General features: G+C 37.6%; 1 protein-coding gene across 1 annotated transcript in view; it reads right to left on the bottom strand.

Annotated features, from left to right (window-relative positions):
* Positions 1-7,671: 7,671 nt before the first annotated feature.
* Positions 7,672-23,974, bottom strand: part of LOC140243311 (superoxide dismutase [Cu-Zn]-like) — a 21,216-nt gene continuing 4,913 nt past the window's right edge. The window contains exons 2-5 of the mRNA XM_072322987.1: positions 11,020-11,105; positions 9,764-9,939; positions 8,843-8,960; positions 7,672-7,800 (exon numbers count right to left, since the gene is read on the bottom strand). Of these exons, the coding sequence (XP_072179088.1) occupies positions 7,672-7,800; positions 8,843-8,960; positions 9,764-9,939; positions 11,020-11,105 (509 nt within the window). The remainder of the gene's footprint in view (positions 7,801-8,842; positions 8,961-9,763; positions 9,940-11,019; positions 11,106-23,974) is intronic.

The following is a 23,974-nucleotide window of genomic DNA, read 5'->3' as shown; positions in this document are numbered from 1 at the left end:
CTCTGATTCTCTTCGGTTTCTGTCGAAAAAAAAAATGTATAAAATGAGGATATATGAAATACATTGATATGTATGATAATGTTAAACAGCATCGTGAGTGCTTACAGTAGGTTTCCCCAATCATTTTCAAACTTTTTTCATTCGATTTAAAAAAAAAATGTTACTTCAATTTCGTCGCAGGATGTCGGGAATAGGCCAATCTTGCTTTCAAATTCGTCTTTCGTCGTTCATTTTCAAATAAAGTCCATTCAATTTAGACATTTGGCATACATTTTCGTCATTTACAGTTCAAATTCGTCAGTCTCACTCGCAGCACTCAAAACAGCAGGATCGATTTCGTCTTTTGTCAATCATTGTCGTTAAATTTTCATTCATATTCGTCTCATATCTCTATCCGGTGTGATTTTCCAGACATTCATGTATTTTTTTTTTCTGTAACCGTTCACATTTTACATTAAGAAGTTAACATACACACAAGTGCCCCCCCCCCCACACACACACAGAACCACAGATACAGACACACACACAAGCAATCCGAGTCCACACTGATACACACAGACGTACTGTCTCGCAAACGAAAATACTGACAAACAATAAATTTCTAGGCAAACATGATTAAAGACAAAATTTAAGTGTAGAATTGTAGCCTGTTCAATGTCAAAAAATGGATAACATACTTATGTTTGCTGCTTTCCAGGGTACAAAATTAAAGTTTGCTTCATGCATTATGATGCTAAACCTGAACATTACGAGTTAAAGTTCAAAAGGTGACACTGACACACTGTCCTGGGTTATGTCTTTTGACTGTCGTTTATCCTTCAATCAATTTTGGTTGGCAGTCATGTTTTTTGCCTGTATTGCCTAAGCAAATGGTTAGGGAATAATGTGTAACGATGTGATTTACCAGAGAAAGTAAAAATATGTCGGCTTAAAGTTGGTTCACCATCAAAATAAAGAATCAATAACATCTGACTAATTTGAATGAAAAATTCATGAAATTGTGTGAACAAAGACGAATTTGATCTTCACATTCTGTGATCCGTCAGCGGGAGGGACGAATTTGAATGACAACTGACGATTTTGAATGCTATGTCTTCGAAAATGTTTGACGAAAAACGAATTACAATGACAATTGACGAAATTGAAGTTAGGATTTGCTTTCCACCTGCTTCTCGGGACGAAATTGAATAATAAATCTTTGAAATTGAATGACAAAAGTGCGAAAATGGATGGGAAAACCTATAGTCAATAAAGTTGAACAAAGACCAGTTAAACGTCTGAATGGACATTATGCTTCCAACTGCAGGAAAATATGTTGTTAATGCTGAAAAGACATACGAAAACTCAACTAAAGCCTCGATGATATTAACGTCATTCATTCTGTTTTTCTGTTCTATCAAATTCAAATAAGATTTAATTTGTATTCAAAATGAAACCAAAAGATATTCAGGGCCTTGTGAATAAAATTGTACTTCACAATGTGCTTACCAGTCGTGTAACTTGGCTCCTGTCGTCGCAGCAAAACACTGAGTGACAGTCAGAGCTAGATAGTAGATGATAATTCGTCTGTTGCAACAGGAACATTTATAAACAAGTTTCTGCTTGCTGAGGACTAGTGCGAAATTCTGCATCTGTTTGACCTAAATCAGCTATGACGGGAGACAAGCAGCTACGTGCCTCCGATAAAGAAATGAATCTGTTTCTATATTCATCCTCTGAAGAAAGATAATGATCATTTACCATTTGTCGCTGAATCATTAAGTCTGTAATCATTCAGTATTGCTACAGCTACTTTAACAGCTTGCATTTTAAATATTTATTGTCACTTATGGCTAAATACCTTAAAACTTTCCGGCCCATGGAATGCAGTGGATTTTTTTTTCTATTGGTACGCCAGTGATTTCCTCCAGCAATTAAGAAAAAAACAAAACAAAAACAAGTTGAATATTTTTCATTGAATCTTCTTCAAAACAGAACTCTTTCGCGAAGAGCATCCCAAGGGAGAACTCAGTGACAGAATGTTAGCATTGGAATTGACGAGACGAAATAGGATCCAGGTGGAGTAAGGAAAGCAAAGAAAGATGATTGAGGTAGGAAATGTACCCAGAGAGGAAGTCAACGTTGAAGTACCCGATTGCATTAAAGTGTAGTTCCAGTCCATGTTAAACTTTGGCTTTCTGTAGCCAGGGTAAGGTTAGGGTGTTTTCAAACTTGGACATGACATCAAAATAAAAAAGGAAAACAACCATGTGACGATAAGTTTGGGTCATGAACTTACGTTCAAATCTTTACTTGATTTCTTCTTTTTACAAGAAAAAAAAAAACTTAAATCACTCGCATGAGATGTTCTGTAATAACTATATAAGCAAAAAGCAACTTCAGAGAACAGGTGTTTAATTACTGAAAACTTTAAAACATATTATGGGTCATCATCATTACATGATTCTTTCATTATCAGAATTAAATTTCGCTAGAACAGCATTTTGCCAGCGTCAGATAAGTGCACAATTCACCACACGCTATCTTCACCTCAGTCAACAAAGCTAGTCAGTTTCGTGACTAGACACCATGTCTCCAGTCTACCACATATCTTCTGATATCGCAATCATCATCAGACACCGATAAATTTCAACCACCATCGCCTGAAATTCACATGAACGGTAATAGTGTATAAAGGTAAGTATACTGTTCTACCACGTGATTCCAACCTGCTTGACGTAAATTGGAACATGAAAACATCCACGTCTTTCATATGATGTTTGATTCCTCTCTTATTGAATCGTCATTGAATCGTGAAACCTCTGAAAAAGACGAAAAATGTGTATAAGGTACAAACAGTGGAAAAATGTGATTGAAAAGTGACATAGTGTAGGCTGTTGTTTTGAATTGGATTTCTACCCTGATATGAAATAGGAGAGAAGATGAATTTCATAATGCATTAATTTCACATTCAATGATTTTCTTTCAAAATATGTCACATTTGAGAGGGTTTAGAGCTGTTACGTTATATTGGTGATATTGCTATGGGTTAATAATGCACATTACAGAGGACTTCAGTGAGAATTATCCTGCCGATAGTAACTTCGGCAATGTGCATTATTTGTTTTATAAAAATGGTGACATGGATCCTTGCTATTTTATAATGCAACTTAACTATATCCAAGCAGTGTGCTGTACAAAAATGGGCCTATAGCATGAGAAATCAAGTATTACATTACTTATGAGACCGTTCTGAAGCAAATAATTTTCACACAACAGTAGATATATAATGTACTCTTAAATGAATCCCACAAGAATTGGAACAATCATCCTTCAGCATTCCCACTGATTCCCACTGATTGGTTACTAGCCATCCCCTTTAAATGCCACTTGAACAGCTAAAACCATGAAAACAGTGTTTTGTGTAAATAACATCAAACAAGTGTGCAGTGTAATCGTTCTCGTTAATGATACCTTGTCGTCAAAACTCGTGTAAATAAGCGTCAATCGGGAGGGGGGGGGGGGTGAAGGCAATTAAAAATGTTGGGGCAAACATAGCATTTTGCCCAACCCTATAATAATTCCATCTTTAGCTACAGAAATTTATGAAATATTTCAAAATTCGAATTCGCGGGCCATCGGTTTCCTTGAATTATGTCAACGCATTTAGACTGAGGTTCTTCTGATGGTAAATAATGGAACCTAATAATTCTCGAGCCACCCTTTAACCGATTACATTCTCTAGTATTAGCTTTATATTTGATCTAATTACGGCTATCATATTTGAACATAAGTCTACTAATTACAGCTTTACTGTACATAAATTTATGACGAACGGTTAAAAATAGGACGGGACACAATCACACGCCTTATGCAACGTGGAGGTGGGGTGGGGTGAGGTGGAGGACAGTCCCACACTCCTCCTGTTCTATAGACTCGGACATTATGTTTTGAATCGATTTGGTCAGAAGTCAGAAAATCATGCAGCTATTAATAATTCTGTTTAGGCTCTATTTGTTGTTGTTTTTGTGATGATAAATACATTTCTCGTTATGCTCGTGTGAGAGTACATATTGTGTTATCGTGATTATGTCACCCCTCCATTCACTTTATTTTTGTCTTAGCCGATGAGTGATGTCCACCTAGTCCATCAGTTGTCATGATTTAGCCATTCCTTGCATTTTTACTTTCTTTTTTTTTCTTTACTGTTTGATTGAAAATCAATATTCCAACCAAAATGTGCACCAGATCGTTGAATTTCAATTCTGAAGATGCTCAAAACTCTGACATGTAGGACGGGGAAACACCCCTTCTCAGCCATCCCAGCTTGGTCGCTTCGCTCCCTCGCACGTTTCCGCACGTTTTGTCGCCCTCATCCTAAAAACGGATCGGCGCTCCTATCTGTGTATGTATGTATGCCTCCGTGTAAGTGCTATGACACTTAGGGTTGATGAATTCTTAGAAAAACTTACACATAAGCTTAGCTGTAACCGTAAAAGTAATACATTTATGGACAGCAGACCCTTAGCATTTTACCAACGCGAAAATCCCATACATGGGACTACAATGGGCTTTAGGCTATGCTCTCGATTACGAGTTACTTTCTTTCTTTTGTTACATTAGTTTCTGAACTCACATTTGAAGCACAAAAAAAAAAATGTTTGTTTTTTTTTATAAACAATCCTGATCAGGAGCCTTGTCGTATGATTTTGACCCACAAGCACAAACTGAGATAAAGATGATTTTACTTGACAACATTTTGTGCAATCAACCACACCGTACTGCATACTGTTAGTGCATAGCTCAGATAATCACCAATCAGTCAATCACTTACACATGAATGCAAACAAGAAACAACAATCAAGAGAAATAGGCGATGATCTCATAAATAGAAAAAAAAAAAACCTTTCACAATCAAGCACTGCATATACACACTATACGTTGATTTGATATGATTGGATTTATTATATCCACCCAATTCATACCAATTTGAACTTTGACAGCGCAGTTTGTGTAAATATATTTTGAGTTTTTGTGTACTTTTATTTACAATCAAGTGAAATACCGAATATAGTTATCATAATCATAGTTATCATCAAAGAACAATATTAATCATACACAATTAAACACTACACATTTTCCACATGACATTAACTTTACACTATGTTAAGGTGTTTCTTAAAGATGAAAACAAAATCGAAAACACGGTGCAAAAGTTTACACTAATTGACCTTTTTCTACAAAACTGCAAGTACAAAAGTTTGTAGCGCATTACGAATAAATAAGTTCTTTATCTACGCTTACATTTCGCAACATTAATACATAAGATATTGACGTAAAAAAGCATTTTGTTCCAGATGGCAGCTACATAATCTATAATTTAAAGGTGGTCTTACCTTTAACATGTTTCAACTTTTTTTTTCATTAAAGGATCCTGGCATAAGAGTTCAAGCAAATAGTCATTTATCATTGGCATGTGAGCAGTTATTACAAAATACAAAACAAATCGCCATGCATTGTATTTTGTTTTGTTTTGTTTTGTTTTGTTTTTGGTCTCCGTGATACTTGTTAGTGACAGACTACAGACTAACTGAAAATGGATAGAAAAGGTTCAGAAGAGAGTTTCCGTCCTTCAATAAAATAAAGAATATATCCTCTGTCAATAAAAAAAAAAAAAAAAATGAATATCACATTCGAGCTGGTAGTGGCACCATGTCAGTTTCTGTTGGAACGGGTATACAGGTACTAATATTACCAAGTATATTCAGGTATGGTTTTACCGGACAGCATGTTAATTCCGGACGTGCACATTTTTGCGTACTAATGATATTCAATACGCGCGGGACGTCGTAGATGAGCCTCACAGAGCGTTGTATGGACCGAAATCGCAAAAACGTGACATAAAAATGGAAAAAACGGTAAAAAATTCACATTTCACCTCAGATTTACAAGAAGATGTCGATTTATCACAAGGTTTTTATCGCGTGAACTGTTCGAAATGTTCAAGTTTGATAATTTACCTTAAAATACAAAATTTGAGCCTCATTTGCCGAATTTTTTCTTTGTCGTCCGCTCGGTAAGAATGTGTACGGTGAATCGTGGGTATGAATTGTGATTCTGGTGCAAGGACAAGGTGCGAAAGATAAAAGATTATTCCATTACAAAATCGTGTCCGGAATTATAATGCGATTTTACACCGCGCACAGGACAAATTTTTGGAGAGGGATATATTTGAAGTCAATTTGATAAAAATCGGAATGAATGATCTTCATAATTATGCCGAATTCGTAATTTTGAGGACTTTGGGAATAACTGGTGCTATTTTTGGTCGAAATTTCATCCTCTGAGTACGGAATTCAGAGCCACGAAAAAAAAAAGCGTCCGGTGATACGATCCACTCTCCTACGTGGCTGGTTAATCCCATGATGGGGATAATGTCTGTTCCTGCTGATCACTATCATTTTTCAGATTGATAAACTAATTTCCAGTATTCATTGTCATATCAAGAAGCAACATGAAATATTAATGCATCAATATATCATATCAGTATAGGTACCATGTAAATTATTTTTGTTTTCAACCTAAATAATGTGAAAGGTACAGTAGAAGCTCATCTGAATTGGAAATTCAATTGAAGACGGGGGGGGGGGGGTGCTACAAACTTCCGAAAGTCTATGACCATGATGACCCGCTTATTGACCGTCACGTGATCAAGGCAAAGACGGGTCATTCCGCTGATGAAGAATGTAGCGTTGACGGCTGAAAATTCCGGAGGTAAATATCTTGTACTGAGATCAAAAGGTTGACACCAATTTCAGCGTAAAAGTTAATCATATAGATTGTGGGCAGTCGTATCAAAGCGTATGTTCTTTGGCAAGTGAAATAGACCATGACAGAAATAAATGAAAGCTCCCTCGCTAAGGAAATGATCTGCCGAGAACTTTTGTGTAAACAAAGAGTATAAAAATATAGACCTACACCTTAGTGGACTCTAAACAAATTCTTTTCAGGATTAGGGCTGCAGCGACAGAAGGGTATATGATAATGCCCAAAGTTAAAACCTTTGCCGATAAAATGAGGTATTCCTTCAGATGTATGGAATGAGCTCAGTGCATCACAAGAAGTTCCACACGTGCTACAATTAGTCAAATGGTTACTTCGCAATATAGAGCTACTCATAGAGATGATACTATAAGAATCAGGTGGATATTTGCATTAAGACTTGCGACTGTAGGTATTTTTCGTCACGTGTTTTCTCTCTATCATTTATACGAAGGTATAGTCCCGCATGAAATCGACAGTGGAATATTGTCATTTGCAGTGTGTGCTATAATTATGTCTATGAAACTTACTCAAGCTGTATCAACGTCATTTTGTCACTGTTTGTTGCATACGATCTGTGGGTTAACAGGGCCTCACTGAACAAAACTTCCTAGTACCTTAAGAGGCACACTTATACTTAGCCCTACGATCAGATACACATGAGAATACGAAGTCTAATATCACTCAGCAACGGGTTGGAAGGCAAAAAGCATCAAGGCGTTCGTCAGAGTATAATATGAAAGATTCTATTTACAAGCGTGTTTCTCGTGCATGGCAGTATGCAAAACGGGGAATGAGGGATCAATAATGTACCAGAGCAAAATACAAAATGTAGGAGATACATCCTTAAAATAAAAAAAAAGGAGCAAGTTAGCTGTCTGTCCATTCTGAGCCACTCGCCCAGCCGATCACGCAGCAAGCCAAACGTGCTCCGGCGTTCCCGCTAGCCCGGCTCCCGTCATTGTCCACCTTTCCGAGGTCGTCCTCGCCAGCATGGAGCTGCGATCAGGAGCAAGCAAACAACATATGGATACTCACAAAATTTTAGATGAAAACATGATCGGAGACATTAGTAGTAGTACTAGTAGTAGTAGTAGTAGTAGTAGCAGTAGTAGTAGTAGTAGTAGTAGTAGTAGTGTGTGTGTGTGTGTTTCTGTCTGTCTGTGTCTTTGTACGTCTTCAGCACGAAGCTATGATTACGATTCATTTCAATTTGAGTTTTCCTTCGTCCACACTAAAACAGCAACTATCAATGACAACCAATGCTAAAGCGGTAACATACATAACAAAAATCAAAATAAAAGTACCGGGAATATTACATTTACCGTATATACTGGTGTAATCAAATATAATTAAGGGACAATAACAGAAGCTGAACACAAGACAAGAAGTAAGAGCACATAATCTTATGAAAATAGGGATCAACAAAAAAAGAGAGAGAGAGAGAGACATGAGCCTTGTAAAAAGCGGAAACCTATTAATATAAGAATTAATTAGGAAAACAGAGTTTCACCAAGCATCTCATTTCCACCCATACGTGTACATACTGATAATCGCCCAAAGTTCCCATATACCAAGAAGCCTTGAGTTTACCACGTTTACCTCATCAGCTTCCTGCGTGCTGCGCGACGCCATGAGCAGAGCACGCGCTCAAGTGTGCATCTTTCAAAGCAAACATCAATACGCGCAGCTTGAACTCCAAGTTCATTGATCCTATCAGCCAAAAGATAAAAAAAAAATCCTTAACAATTCATTCAAAATTCGCGGATCACTACCAAAATTTAATCATATTTTCCTTGTGTTATTATCAAGTTTTGGTTTACTTTAGGTTACATCCAAAGCCTTTCACAACTATTATGCAAACAGACAAACAAACCAACGCCGACAAAAACATAACCTCTATGCGGAGGTAACAAGGTAATTCAACAGATAAACTAAAATGCAATTCCAGTTATTGAAACATTTATTAAAGATTAAAACGTATCATCGTTCCCTTTCCCCGTTAATGTTCACAAACGAAACTTTTTCGAGCAATACCCACCACGAAGCTTCGTCCAATGATCGACTTGTTTCCAACGAGCGAAGCGAAAGTGTCGTTGAACCGGACGTCGATGTCGCCGCTGCTATTCGTGACGACGTTTCCCAAGTCTCCTACGTGTCTGTATCACAACAGAACAGGTCAGAGTTGAAAAAAAGAAACATAATGTAAAGTAGAACTAAAAATACATAGAGGTGTCTTTTTATACCATCATCTTCTAGGGTATATGTCGTATATTGATATAATCTTTAATGGGTTTATTGATAGAATTTTGTATGGGTTGTTTGATTTAGCTTGAGCTGGCTATATAATGATTTAATAAGACAGAAGTTCCCACTAGAAGATGTATCGTCACTGAGAGGATGGGGGAAGAGGAGGGTGGATTCAAGCATACTTTTAGGTCATTCGGTTTACTGTTTTACTTTAACTGATCAAATCTTGAAAGAAAGATGTTGTTCAAGGGGGTGAAGGGTCAGATGTGAGTTTCTTCAATTTCTTGTGAGTTTCTGTCTTCCGTTGTTGTCCGCCATGGACTACTTAATCTAGCAATGTCGGAATTTCGGAGCTTGGGTATTTGTTCCATGTTCATCGCGTCACTGCCGGCAACCGGGGACAGCCTGGTGATATAGTGTCGCTGTCCGGAAAGCACATAGATGACAGGTTCGAGTCCTACTCGTTCCTTTTTCCGACATGTTTGTTAATTTACAGATCAGCAGCTGCGATCTTAACAAATTTGATTTGTAGAGAGAGACAAAATTGAAGAAACTCACACTTGATCAAATCCTTTTACAAATACTTTATATGAAATCCTAGGAATTCATTTACAAGGCGACATGACTGTCGGCCTATACCGTACAACCTGCATGGGCGTGAAAAACATTCATGGACACTATTTTCCCATGCAGCTCAACGAGATGGCAGTACCTTGCAGAGTCGGTTGGTCCTGCATGATTGACATCGTCTGGGTTGTAGTGGCCACCAGTGCTGCCGCAGGAGCCTCTGATGTTGCCATAGGTGTGGACATGGAAACCGTGCTTGCTGTCGGCTTGCAGACCGAGTTTCGAACCGTCAACCTGCAGGTTTATCTCCAATGTTCCACTCTGCAGTTTCGAATTTTATAGGAGGATTGACATTACTTGAAGATGTTTTCGAATTTCTTCAAAGTTTCTTAATAATAATAATGATAACTTTTTTTCTCATTGAGCGCTTTTACAGGGCTGTATAATCAAAACGCTGTATAATCAACATACAACATTCACAAAATATAAAGACAACATAATTATCTACTTCTTTGGTAGATTATAGGTATAAGAGTGGGTAGATTGTTCTTCAGAGAATCTTTATAGATAGACGTAAGGACGACACAGCTCTCTTATACTAAAATGTAAAATTATAGATTCATTCATTCATTCATCTGATACATCTGATACATACGTGTCGGTATGATACATGATATATGATACATGATACATGATACATATGATAGATCGGCATGATCTGATACATACGTGTCGGTATTATGAACAGTATTATGAACAGTTATTACTGATACATCACTAAAAAGATGTAGCCATGATACGCATAATGACGTCAAACTTTGGACCCCGTGACATGTAACCCAGCAATCGATTTCGTAAGGACGGTGATCGATCTATGTTTGATTGTTTTTAATTCAGTCAAGCAGAATAAGCCAGTTCGGGGTTAGCTCATGGGCACATGGGTACAAATGACCTTTCTTCTTTCTCAGTTGATTAGGCACTCAACTAGTTTCAAGCGACAGAAGGCATAAGCTTGCCCAACGTAACAATTTATGGAATTCATCAGTCATGTTCAAACAAAAGATGAACTTGCATAGACCAGGTGACCAGAATGATCCTTCCATTGGCATTTTGTAAAGCATCCATTTCATTATTTTGCATTGAATGTGCTAACAATCTCTTTCTATTGATATTGTCAGATACCGCTTTTGCTGTCAGGTGGATGTGCTGGCAAGCACCACTTATAGTGATCACTTGAATAATCATTACATCACAGATGCTTATCTCAATGAATTTAAAAACCACCATGCTCTGCTGGTACAGATGACCTTTTTCTGCTCATGCTCAAAGTGGAACCTCAAAGTGGCTTATGATAAGTAACTGGGCTCTATATATAAGACAAGGCGTTGACTTAAAAGTTACCTGTTCCCGCAGATCGACTCGTCCGACAATTTGTGTGTTCCCGCTCTTGGTGAGGAGGCATGTTGCGTAGTGGACAGATGCAGGGGCTATTAATGGAGGACAAAGATGGAGTCAACTTAAACATTTAAAATCTTGGTTTATTTGAGTTTATTTGATTAAATTCTACATTCCGGACAGTCTTTTTCTTGTTGTTTCAAATCATCATCCCATTTTACATTACTCATGATGGGCTCCGTAAACTGAGCTCTTAGACCCGTCACAACAAGCGTACTATTCCAGGAGTTGCTACATTGGGTTACAAAGTTATTATGTTTAAGAACAAAGTCCAAATATGTTCGAATGTTCATAATCGTTAACCACATGATGTCAGAAGAGTGACAAGAAACAAAAATGTGTCAAAGAAAGGGAATGAATAAAGGTGCATAAAATGGAAAATTATATCAGACACGACACGCTTTTAGAATCCAACACAAAACCACCTGATATCATAACAAAAATTTCCCGTAGTCTGAAATTGAAATGAAATATTTACGTCTTACCTCTTGACTTAAAGTAAGGCACACAGTGTATGTTATAGAATATGCTTGTATAAACATTCCAAATTTCACAAGGATGTATCAGAATCATAAATCGACCGTGATCAAGGAGAGCTTGGAAACTTCCCGTCTCTTCGATCGACTGCCAGTGATATGTAAAAATTAAACGTAAATTAATACTAAAACTATGAAAGCCCCGGAAAGAACTCCAAAATGTGAGATGGCCTATTCATATCAACCTGTTAGCCACAGCCAGCATGTCCGCATGCACCAATCGTGACAATACATGTGTCGATACAACGAGAAACTCAAGGGCTTCGCGTTTCAATGTATGATTGTGATGAGCTTTTATTAATGTTTGGTCACTGAATCATTCTTGCAGTATTGGAAGGGTTAAGTTGCACCTCGTCACCACGCATTTATGAATACTAACATTGCCCGTATATATACTTTCACAAATTAGAATGAAAGTTAGTGCTCAAAAAAAGAGAGTCAGATAGCTGATAAGAGATTCTTCTGGATGATAGTTAGTCCTTGGGAGTTGCCATGATTACTGCATAACACTGAGCAGGCCCGAAGATGCCGATGCTGGTTAGTATGACCAAACAACCAAATGCCACCACAAACGAATACAGCTTCGAGATGTGTACGGAAGACAGGTTCTGAAGACGTGTTAGCATGACAACATCAGGTGATGGGTGCATTTCGTAGATGCGGTAATGATGATGTGCTTATAATAGTCAACTCAATGCGTCACGCACATTTCGCTCTGTGCAGGAGCAAAGGCAGTACCAAAGTGAAGACCCATACGTAATGTTAAAGATGATTCACACGAGAAGGGAAACGAATGTGTACTTTAGCCAATAAAAAGAAGGAATGTGCAGTAATGCATTGTGGTTAATTTCTTCTGCCCAATTCCGTTAATCGCTCCACATCCTCGCGGTCTTTTAAAATCAATTCTTCAGCACACGCACGTACGACATATAAATTTGCGAAACGAGACACCAATTTACCCGGGAATTCCTCAAGGTTGCAGTGTGACTTCACAAAGGTGCGGAGGAAAGCGACCTCGTGCTCGAGGTCGTTCATCTCGGTCTGCAGAGGTTTGAGCTCGTCGACCTCGCTCTTGAGGGGTTTGAGGGCATCGATCTCGCCTTGGAGCCGTTCCAAGGTTCTAAAGAGAGGAATCCGCGCTGCACCTGGTATGGGTGGAACAGGGAAGAACGGGATACCGTCAAAGGGCAAAACAAGTCGCCACTATACCTCGGGCCTTGAAGCATTTATGGAAAGAAGATGGCGTCTTGCCGACTATAGCTTGACCACCTGCAGGCACTGCAGATGGGGACATCCAGGTCACTCGGTGAACTTACCAAGATGTGAAGTTATGCAGACATTTTATCAATTATGGCAAAACATTTCAAAGCTGACAATATCAACTCAGAATATTTGTAAAGGATCCATGAAAATGGTAATTTAATAGAAGGAAATCTATGGGTGAAATAAAAACAAATAGATTGCGTAGAATCATCTAGATCGTGGATAAACGTTACTCTGCAATTGGGATTTACAATTTATTTTTAGTAAATATTTTATGGATATTTTTAATGGTAATGTCTTTATACATCCAAAATTTTCTTTAGCGTTACAAGAGCTTTCTCAGGTCAAAATCGAATGCAATGTTGCAACATTATTTACATACAAACCTCTACTATGTACTCTACAAACCACCACCCCCACCCCCCCCCGCCGCCCACACACACACACACACACATACAAACAGCTAAGAAAATATAAAATTATGTCATCGAAAATCAAGGATCATGCCCTTTTTCATTCAGTAGCAAGACCTGTAACTCCGGGAAAAGTTAGCCAATGTCGATGTCAGAACGGGAAGTTACATAATTAAAACATCAGTTATGGTACAAGGAATGCAGCCGAACCATAGACGGGAAAGAACATCAAACCCTTTTAACAATGAAGGAAATGCAAAAGAGATGATAGAATAAAAATAATAATTTATTACAAGGGTGAAAAGGGTGACAGTGTATTGTTACTTCCGAATACTCATTTTTGTCACACTTTGTATGTCCACGCACGACAGAAATAGAAGATTTCTCAAAAGATGTATCCAAAATAAATAAATAAATAAATTGTCAGGATAGCACTAAGAAGTACAAAGAAAGTGACGTCACAATTTCACCGCCTGGCAACCTTTTAACGTTCCTACAAATGCCCATGCAGGTACTTAATTATATGAGCTACCACTTCAAAAATGTTGCATGTTACAACGTAATGGCATCGTAGAAAGGAATATCGCCAATGTTCTGTCTTGACACATGCTCAGTAATCAATATGCATTTGTTGTTTTCCCCAAGGTTTTAGTGAGCCATGGTTGCATTCATTGGATTTTAGTAAAGAGCAGATCAGCGCCTGATTGGTTGAGCAACATCCATCCCTTATTCCCTTTAAACATTATAAGGACACTGTATACATGGTATAGCGTTACCTCCACATATCACATTGCTGTCATAATGTATTCCCACTTAATGTAGTAAGGCGAACACAGTGTTGTTAAAGGGCGTAATGTCATTGAATGGCAAAATTCGACACTATATATCATTGCTGAAACAGCTTTGAATAAACTACATCGTCGATTTGTCTTAATTGGGTTTAAAAGTATACTGAGGATTAAAGGGACTGTACAGTACTGGTTGAGGTGGGGATTCATCTTTTGAACATTCCCAAGTAAGATAATGAAAAGCCTCTTATGAAATATGAAAGAGCATGTAAAATCTAATTTTAAAAAGGATTCAACGTTTATTTTTATATGAGATATCCCAAAAAGTGCTAATAAGAAAAGGCGACATGCCACAACTTTATTAGGATCTCTTTGTTTCACCTTGTTTTTGGGTATTTCAGCCATTTCAAAACCGATTTTCATCGAATAAACTTTTGATACCCCTTAGAACTGCATGCTCTTTGACATCTCATAGAGTGGTTTCTGAATATCTCGCAAAACGTTAAAAGCTAAATCCTCACCTCGACCAGAATTGTACACACCCTTTAATCTGATATTGTTAATTATAAAGAGAAGAGATCTCTCGTTCCTATAATTTTATTTTTTTTTTAACAGGGCATAAAATTACAGCTAAACAATTTTATTTCCATCGTGCATCATGCTTCAAACTTCAATAAGACAAAAAATGATGACTGAATGATGAAAAAGTGAGTATCCATGATGCACAATTTGCATTATATATTCAAGGCACAAAATAAAATCATCACGCGGGATATGATGTAACTGTTTAAGCACTGTTGAAAAGAAGTGAGTTTTGGGGACGCTTTTGACAACGTTCAAACAGGTAATGATACGGAGAGATACGATTAAGTGTCCGAAATTCCGTAAGGAACATTACTCTACCTTAAATCACGCGTCTGCAGGAAGTACACTTCATCGGCAAGTGGAGCATTGAGAAGCATGCATTAGTAGCAATGCAGTCCTAATGCTGCATGCGTGTATCTGCTAGTAGATATAACGTTTGAAGAATTAGCTGGGTCCCAACATGACCCCATGTTGTGTTGGAAGCATTCTATCGAGACGTTTTGCTGACGGTCGAAGGCAGCTGCAAGGCGGTGTGTATTCGTTCCAGCTCCCGTGCGTGTCCTCGACATTTTGATCATGTTGCGTTCGAGTACCTAACAGATCTTGCATTGGAAGACACATGGTCGACATACGTGGTGTAGATAAGATGTAGATAGTCTGTCATTGTCAAGAGGCACCCATGCAGCCCAACGCTCACGTTTTCCCCATGCTGTTCATTTCCTCTAAAGTTTACCATTGGGAGCAGTGATTTAAAAATGTTCGAGTTATCACATTATTTTGATGCATATACGTATTTCAGTTGTAGCATAAAACATCTTACCATGTATTAATTTTGCAATCAAGGCTAAAATATAAGGAGATATCACTGTTTTTCTCATTCACCCATAACTGTAGACGATTTAAATTAGAAACAATTTTATTTGAACTATTGTTCATATTTTGCATATTTAACTTTTAATAAAAATTACATTGATTGTTTCTATCCCTAGCTCACATTTAGAGCTATTTTGAAGCACTAGAGCTGGGTTTTTGTTTCATCCGCAAATGGTACATAATGCATTTAAGATAATCAAAACCAGACTAATCCAGTATAACATTCTTTTTCATCCATCGCTGTGACCTTGTTCTTACACATCCTCCAATACTGAATTGGTCTGTTTTATATTTCGTTGTGGGTTTCTTTTTCTCAGTTTCCATGAATGTTTACTTGGGCTTATAAAGTTTCCTCGTTCGATGACGATTCATATACAGTCTGGATGATTTAGACCTTGTCGTGTTATCTAATACATGATAATGATAAATGAAATGAATATCTATTTATTGCGTTAGACTGGACCTGTATTGTCAAACAATATGAATTGTTCATTTTTAATCTACAGTTTAGTAATATTATTCAAAAACTTTACAAAAAGTTACCCCTGAATTCATACTGATGTTTTGTATGAAAATATTGACATTTAAATTGTATGTGTGATATACTTTCTTTAGAACTCTCTACTCTCTACTTCATCATTTACCTGCTGGTGCTTATAATAATCTTGCTTGAATTCACCACTACGGGTATATCTATATACACTTCTGCAAGCCATAATTCTCACATACATTCCATTTTTCATCAGTTTATTGTCAGTCATCTTAGTGTATAAATTGTACTGATTTGTATAGTATTTATATTATGCCATCTGTTTGTTGTCTTTTGCCTGTTATATGTTTATATAACTATGCTTCTTTGATCTTGATCAATGAAAATGGAATGAAATATTGATTACATTGCCGTCCATGGCACACTCCTAAAGATGAGCATACACGACAAGCACACTCGTCTATATGCGTTCACATTATGTCATATTAGATTTTACGCCCGTTATCTGAAAAGACATATCGTCATCTCTCGCTTTCTACGTCGGCTATCCTTCATGCACACATTTCTCAAGTGTGTATTGCACGAAGCACCTACCGCTTTAAAAAAGTAACTTGAGGAGTGCAGCCCTCAAGCAGGGTGACAGGGTTGGGAAATTAAAGGAGTACCAAGAACACCAGACGACTAAGGGAGGTGTCGTCACAGTAGGACTGCGGAACTTTGCATGGTTTGGTTTGAGGATTTTAGAAGGCATGAAGGTGGTATACCCACTGAGCACTAACAAAATAATTACGCCGAAAACAATAAATGGCAAACATAGACGAGCACAAGGTGAAACGCATGTGCCAAACCAATGCGTCTGATTGTGGTTAATATGCCATATTTGCTTTGTATGACATCATGGACATAATAGTCATTGTCATGAAGTTATTTTGACGGAGCAAGTGTTATGATCCATCCATACGTATCCTCCGCATTGATCGTCTAGATCAAAACGTTTCGCTGTAGCATCGTGACAGGTATATGATAGGGGATGTAGTGTAGGACACCTCTTTCAATTTATGTTCACACTATGACACATATGACATGAAAACACGAACGTTGAAATTACAAGTCATCCAAATCTTTAGGTGCTCTTGCATTTTTGTGAGTCACGCTTTCTTCTGTCGTTTTGTTTTTGTTTTGTTCTAAGAATCAATTAAAACGGATCCTCAATCTGAAATTTATCGCTCTGATAATGTAGGTCATATTTTATTTCATTTGTACCATGACATGATTGCGATTGACACATGAACAGTTGTTGTGTTGGCTTCCATATCCCGCCCAAACGAAGCAGTGTGTGAGCAAGTTTTGAGCACATCGTTCCATGTGATGTCTGCTATTAAAGGCATAATTTACCATTTGCAGATGAAACAAAAACTCATCATTAGTGCTTCAAAACAGTTCTAAAATGTGAGTTAGGGCTAGAAACAACCACTGTAAAAATTTGAATCCGTATAATCAATGTTAAGTGTTGTTAAATACACAAAATGTGAACAATAGTTATAACAAAAATGTTTCCGGATTAAACCGTCTACAGTTACGGTTTATTGAGAAAAACACAGATATCTCCTCATATTTTAGGCTTTATTGCAAAAAAAAAATTATATGGAAGGATGTTTGTGATACAACAGAACTACACATATGCATTAAATGTGATATCTTGAAATTTTTTGAAATCACTACTCCCAAAGGTAAACTGGACCTTTAAAAATGGTGGTTGTTGTATGAAATATAAAGGCATCAAATTTTCGGTTTTGCTTACAGCCTGGAGTGAAATTCATATACTGTATAATACTATCATGATAAAGTGATGTTTGAGTGATTCTTGAGGCGATTATGAATGGAATAGGTTGCTTTTGCAATTCGGATGCCATTCTGAATTGTGAACTGGCTAAAAAAAAAAAATATATATATATATATATATATATATATGAATGTAGCAGACTTCAACAGCTGCCGATTGTATTTGTAGGCCTATTTCTATTTGTATCTATTTGTATTTGAAGTGTATATTTGTTTCATATTGTAATATATGTCATTGAAACTGTTTGTAATTTTTTGACATTGATGAACTGGTTGGGGATGAAGGCCTCGAGCCTCGCTGATTAAGATTCTATTTCCTGCCCCTGGCAACCAGCGGTATGAAACTTGAATCACCTCATTATTCCATATCATATCATGTAATATGGCTTTCTATTTGTGTTTTATGTTGAAATGCCAAATAACTCAATAATAAAAATATGACTGTAAGGGTTAGGAAACATCGTTTGACGGAGATGATGCAATTTTGATGAAGGTCTGTGAAATTTTAATTCGAGGATGATGGAATGAGTATCTCAGTAAACACGGAGAATTTGCTTAATTAATCAGGGTAGGTTATCAGGTTCATATTATATGAACATTATATATTACATTATGACTCATCATACAAAAGGTTTAGCCAGAGACTTGACATTAAAGTTTAGGAACTTTAAATGACACGCATGAATAGAATTACATGCAGAGACAACATACTGGCGTGACACTTTAATATGTATATCCCACGAGGAATTGCTACCTACCGCTCCCCCCACCCCAATTGCTCAGCAGAAACATGTTCCTTCAGAAATGTGTTGCCCAGTGACTGCCCGTGATAACAATCAAGAACAAGTCTCTGTTCTGTTTTTGTTTTTGTTTTTGTTTTCACCCGTATATCTTAATCCCCCTTCTTCGGAATCCAATTCTCTTTACCATCACTTTCTCTTCGTCTTCTCCTTCTTTCTTTCTTTCCTTTTTACTTCTTCCTTTATATTCTATGCGTCTCCTATACATCTCCTCCACGGCTTCTCCTTTGTAATATCCCATAACTTCTCCATTTCAATGTCCGAATTTTCATCGTGTTAAGTGTTAGGTTTCTTTATCAAAGTCGATTTGAATAAGGAGTAGATTTGGCTCCATTTGTGTGTGTGTTCTTTTTTTTTCTCTAAATCTGTTTTCTGCTTCAAAATATCTCGTGTCATTTCACCTCTCACCTTGTCGGGTATCTACCTTATAACGACGGGCTGTTCACCTATACACCTCGGTCTCGCAGTCTCCTTTTCCCCCTTTCTTTTCTTTTCTTTTGGACGAAAGTACAGCAATTGCGGTGGTCTTTTGTGCTGGAACTATTTTCGGCGCAGTCACCTGGGACTGAAATCCTCAGAGAGGTTCTTTGAGCATATTACGACGTCGAAGCGGGCTTGCGAGTTGTGATCACTGACATAGATATTAGAGTACAAAATCGACAGCCTTAACATATGACATTAAGTTATATTTGGGGAAAAAAACGAACAAAACATTCAATTGCCGATAAGAAATAAAAGTTGAAATATATCACATAAGCAAGTAATCAGATAATTGATATGAAAGGTAAAAGCACCTTACTGCTCGTTCTTAGCTGGACGAAAAGAAGACAAAATTATAATAAAGTATGAATAATAACACATTGATCCTGAAAAGTAGGCTATGCATTCGTGAAAATCGATCCAATCTTGCCTTTGCTGCATAATTCGTGCCGACAAGATCTCCCTTGAGTTAAACGTCTAAAACTAATGGTATACTTGTCGGATCTGGTATTCCTGCTGTGACATTTTGCACTCAGTTTCATGAAGTATTTAAAGGGGTTTGCTCTCCACGACTTTTGCAAGTGTTAGTGTCTGCGATGGTATGCAATATCGGCAGAAGAAATCTAACTATAACTACAGGTAATCAAAATGATATGATTTCGCCTTCCTGCCGCGAAGACACTACCCAGCTTTTTACTTAGTTATTTTTTTTTCCCGCAATAATGAGCAACCGTTGGCATCGTGGTTGGCATACAACGACTTTGTGAACTCATTTCATTTCGAAGACGGAGCATTGATTGCTCAGATGAATGTCAGTCATCCGAGTTCATGGTTAATCTGGATTGGTACTTGTCGCATCGAATTTGATTGACAAGTCGACCTGATCGAATTGCAAAAGTTGTTTGTGATAATTGGCCAGTTATTGACGCAATTGAAGATGCGTGTTGCACGAAGTACCTATCTCAGTCGACACAGATTGTTGGGTTCATACTCGATTTATTCTTCAACCCACACAGCAACATGCTCTGTTTGATTCAATGCACTGCTAACTTCACACTCAGACGTCAGTGTGATACATTTGTAGGCCTATACTCTGTATGGTATAACGTGAAAATGTAGTAAATATATTCTGCAATTATCTCAACATGTGACAATCTACTGTGTTTTACACAGATAACCAGTGTTCTTATTGTGAATCAACAAACTCAGCATGGTAATCGATGTCTAGTACAGTAAGAGACGATGCAAAGCATACTTTCGTTGTGATTATACCAGTCTATTATCGCGCGCTCTGAGAACCCTGACGATTACAATGTAGTGAGAGTGAAAAGCTATCGTTTCAATGAAGTCATATGCCTTGCCATACTTGTACTACTAACAGTTACACAGAATAATGACCATTGTGTATCAAAATGAACGCTCATACGTGACAAGGTGTGACAGACATTTGAGACCACAGTGTCTTGGTTATGGCACTGTTTACTGGATCAACATGAATATTCGTGACCACTCTCTGATGCATCTAATGCAAACTCACATGCAAAACGCACATGTACAGTTTTCACACTGTCAGATTAATGATAAGGAAAAGTAGAAATTACGCGGTGCGTAATAAATGTCCCCGCCGGGAATAGCATTTTGTCGCAAAATGTACAATATAGGTCAAAAATCAAGGTCAAAGGTCAAAGAAGTCAAAGGTCAAATTCTGTGTAAAAGTTTTGAAGCCCTCACCTAGTGCCATCACATAAAACAAACGGAATCGAAATCGGGTTAGAAATGGAGAAGGAGTAGCATTTTGTAGCCAATGTACAATATAAGTAAAAAATCAAGGTCAAAGGTCAAAGAAGTCAAAGGTCAAAATTCTGTGCAGAAGCTTTGAAGCCCTCACCTAGTGCCATCACATTAAGCAAACGGAATCAAAATCGGGTTAGAAATGGCGAAGGAGTAGCATTTTGTAGCAAAATGTACAATACAGGTCAGAAATCAAGGTCAAAGGTCAAAGAAGTCAAAGGTCAAAATTCTGTGTAGAAGTTTTGAAGCCCTCACCTAGTGCCATCACATTAAGCAAACGGAATCGAAATCGGGTTAGAAATGGCGAAGGAGTAGCATTTTGTAGCCAATGTACAATATAGGTCAAAAATCAAGGTCAAAGGTCAAAGAAGTCAAAGGTCAAAATTCTGTGTAGAAGTTTTGAAGCCCTCACCTAGAGCCATCACATAAAGTAAACGGAATCGAAATCGGGGTAGAAATGGCGAAGGAGTAGCATTTTGTAGCCAATGTACAATATACACCAAAATTCAAGGTCAAAGGTCAAAGAAGTCAAAGGTCAAAATTCTGTGAAGAAGTTTTGAAGCCCTCACCTAGAGCCATCACATAAAGCAAACGGAATCGAAATCGGGTTAGAAATGGCGAAGGAGTAGCATTTTGTAGCAAAATGTACAATATAGGTCAAAAATCAAGGTCAAAGGTCAAAGAAGTCAAAGGTCAAAATTCTGTGTAGAAGTTTGGAAGCCCTCACCTAGTGCCATCACATAAAGCAAACGGAATCGAAATCGGGTTAGAAATGGCGAAGGAGTAGCATTTTGTAGCAGAATGTACGATATAGGTCAAAGGTCAAGGTCAAAGGTCACAACTGAAATTCTGTGTAGAAGTTTCAAAGCTCCCATGTAGTGCTATCATATAAAGCAAACAGAATCAAAATTGGCTCATAAAATGACAGAGAAGTAGCAAATTGTACATTTTGATCACACACGGACGCACACACAGACGGACGGACAGACAGACGGACGGACGCACAGACACATACACGTACGGAGCCCTGCTCCTGCTCGAACCTGCTCGAACTCGTTCGGCGGGGACAACAAAAATCATATCACTTTTCCAGAGACCTATAACACTTTGAGCATAACATGTGTTGTCGGGATGTACTACACAACCAGTGTCTTACATGTTGTCTATATATAGCTTATTGAATAAAGTGTTACCATATTATGTTTACAAGGAAGTAATTTTGAAATGTAACTTGCGAATCATTTAAAGTTCAAGCAAAATCCGACAAATGATAAAAGAAGTAATAACACTTTGAATATTAGGCTGTTATCAAATCATCGTATTGTCTTAAGGTAACTTTTAAAATCACTGGTCACGTGACCAAAGATTGAAAAAGCCGAGAAGCTCTTCATATTTTACATCACTTAACTCTTGTTTCCATTTTCGATGAAAAATGCTCTTTTTAGAAATCTTTTCAGCATACGATTATGATTATGATTATATGGGTTTTTTAAAAAAACATAAAATTACGTCTTTGTGTGGATTTCAGAAAAGCAATACTTCAGTAAATTTCATGTACAATATTGTACCAATGGAAAGCTGCTCAATTTTATCAGGAAAGTCACATGACAACATCGCCTTTGATGAGTGGTCAAAGAATGATACTCGATGATAACTTATGCCAACATTTAAAGTATGAGAAATATTTGTTCGATTTCACTCAAAATTTCACAGATTTTAGCTCTAACTTCCAATTTAAGCATAGCAGCTAGTATACGATTCCTTAAAGGGTCTTTGAAAAAGAAAAGCTGGTTTTTCGCATGCTGTTATAGCCCTGTAATCGTAACTGGTTCCCAACGTTTCAGCGAGTCACAGAGAAGAAAACGTGACTTTCCTTGCTCTATTCCGTCGGCAATCGCAATTGCGTTTCTATGTTTAAACTATGATTCTTTTCCAAAAAACGAAGAAAATACCCAGGTATATGCTGAACACACAAGAGAGGTTGGAAATCGGACCAGGATGCCGCTAGAGGCATTGCCATTGTGTGGGGAAAAAAGGGAAAAAAAGAGGTTGTCGTGTAGCAACGATATACGCTGAAACATTTTAGCATTCCAGGTCTCTGATCAAGACGAAAACAGAGATGCGATTTCAAAACGCTTCGAGGAGAATCAGGCAGTTTGAAGTTGAGAAGAAGCCGACATTTCTGTTGGCATGGAAAGATGGAATTTTCCCATGCCATATAAATAATAACAATGAACTCACACATAATAATGGTATCTATCTGTCTACGTGTATATGTGTTTGTGGGTGGATTTGGGTGTGTTTCTGCGTGTGCGCGTTGGGATTTAGGATGTGCGTGCGAACAAAACTTAGTTAAACTGCGTTATGTAAACTGGATGTGTACGTGTTATTTATAGAAAAGAAAGCTATACCTATCCTAAAACCACCACGAAAACGGGAAGCAAAACAAAACAGAGAATTAAAAACTATCCTGATTCCGTTTGCCAGATTTGAGAGAGTCAAGACTGTTGAGAGTCTTCATGATTCAATTCATGAAGACTGTTGAGAGTCTTCATGATTCAATTTCATCTAATTTAATTTAATTCAAATGATTGGGTGTGATATAGTCTCATGCCATTCCATTCTACTTCACAACTTGGCTTCTCCAGCGATGTTCTCTGCCTGTTTTATTTCCTTCGTTCAATTTTTCACCATCTCATCTATGCCCTTTTTTTTTCTGCCTTGACTCGTATCCCATCTCGGCTGCTTCGATAAAAACCCATACCGTGTTTGCTCCCCGAGTGTACTCGCTTGAGAGACGTATGCCAGGTTTTGGTTTAGATTCACAACTGTAAAAACAGCTTGCTTCACTACCTCTGAAAAAGGAGGGAGAAGAAGAAGCAAGAAGAAATAGGACGAGAGAGAAGAGAAGAAGAGCTTAACGTAAGTGAAAAAGTAAAGCATTATGAGTATTATTGATTCAAGAAACTAGGTTAGAGCAATCGAGGGACATGCTTAGGACTGTTAAGTGACTTGACATCCCTCTTGTGTTATTTCTAGA

This window comes from Diadema setosum, chromosome 2 (assembly GCF_964275005.1).
Source record: "Diadema setosum chromosome 2, eeDiaSeto1, whole genome shotgun sequence".
NCBI classification, from domain to species: Eukaryota; Metazoa; Echinodermata; class Echinoidea; order Diadematoida; family Diadematidae; genus Diadema; species Diadema setosum.
This window is presented reverse-complemented; position numbering and strand designations above follow the sequence as displayed.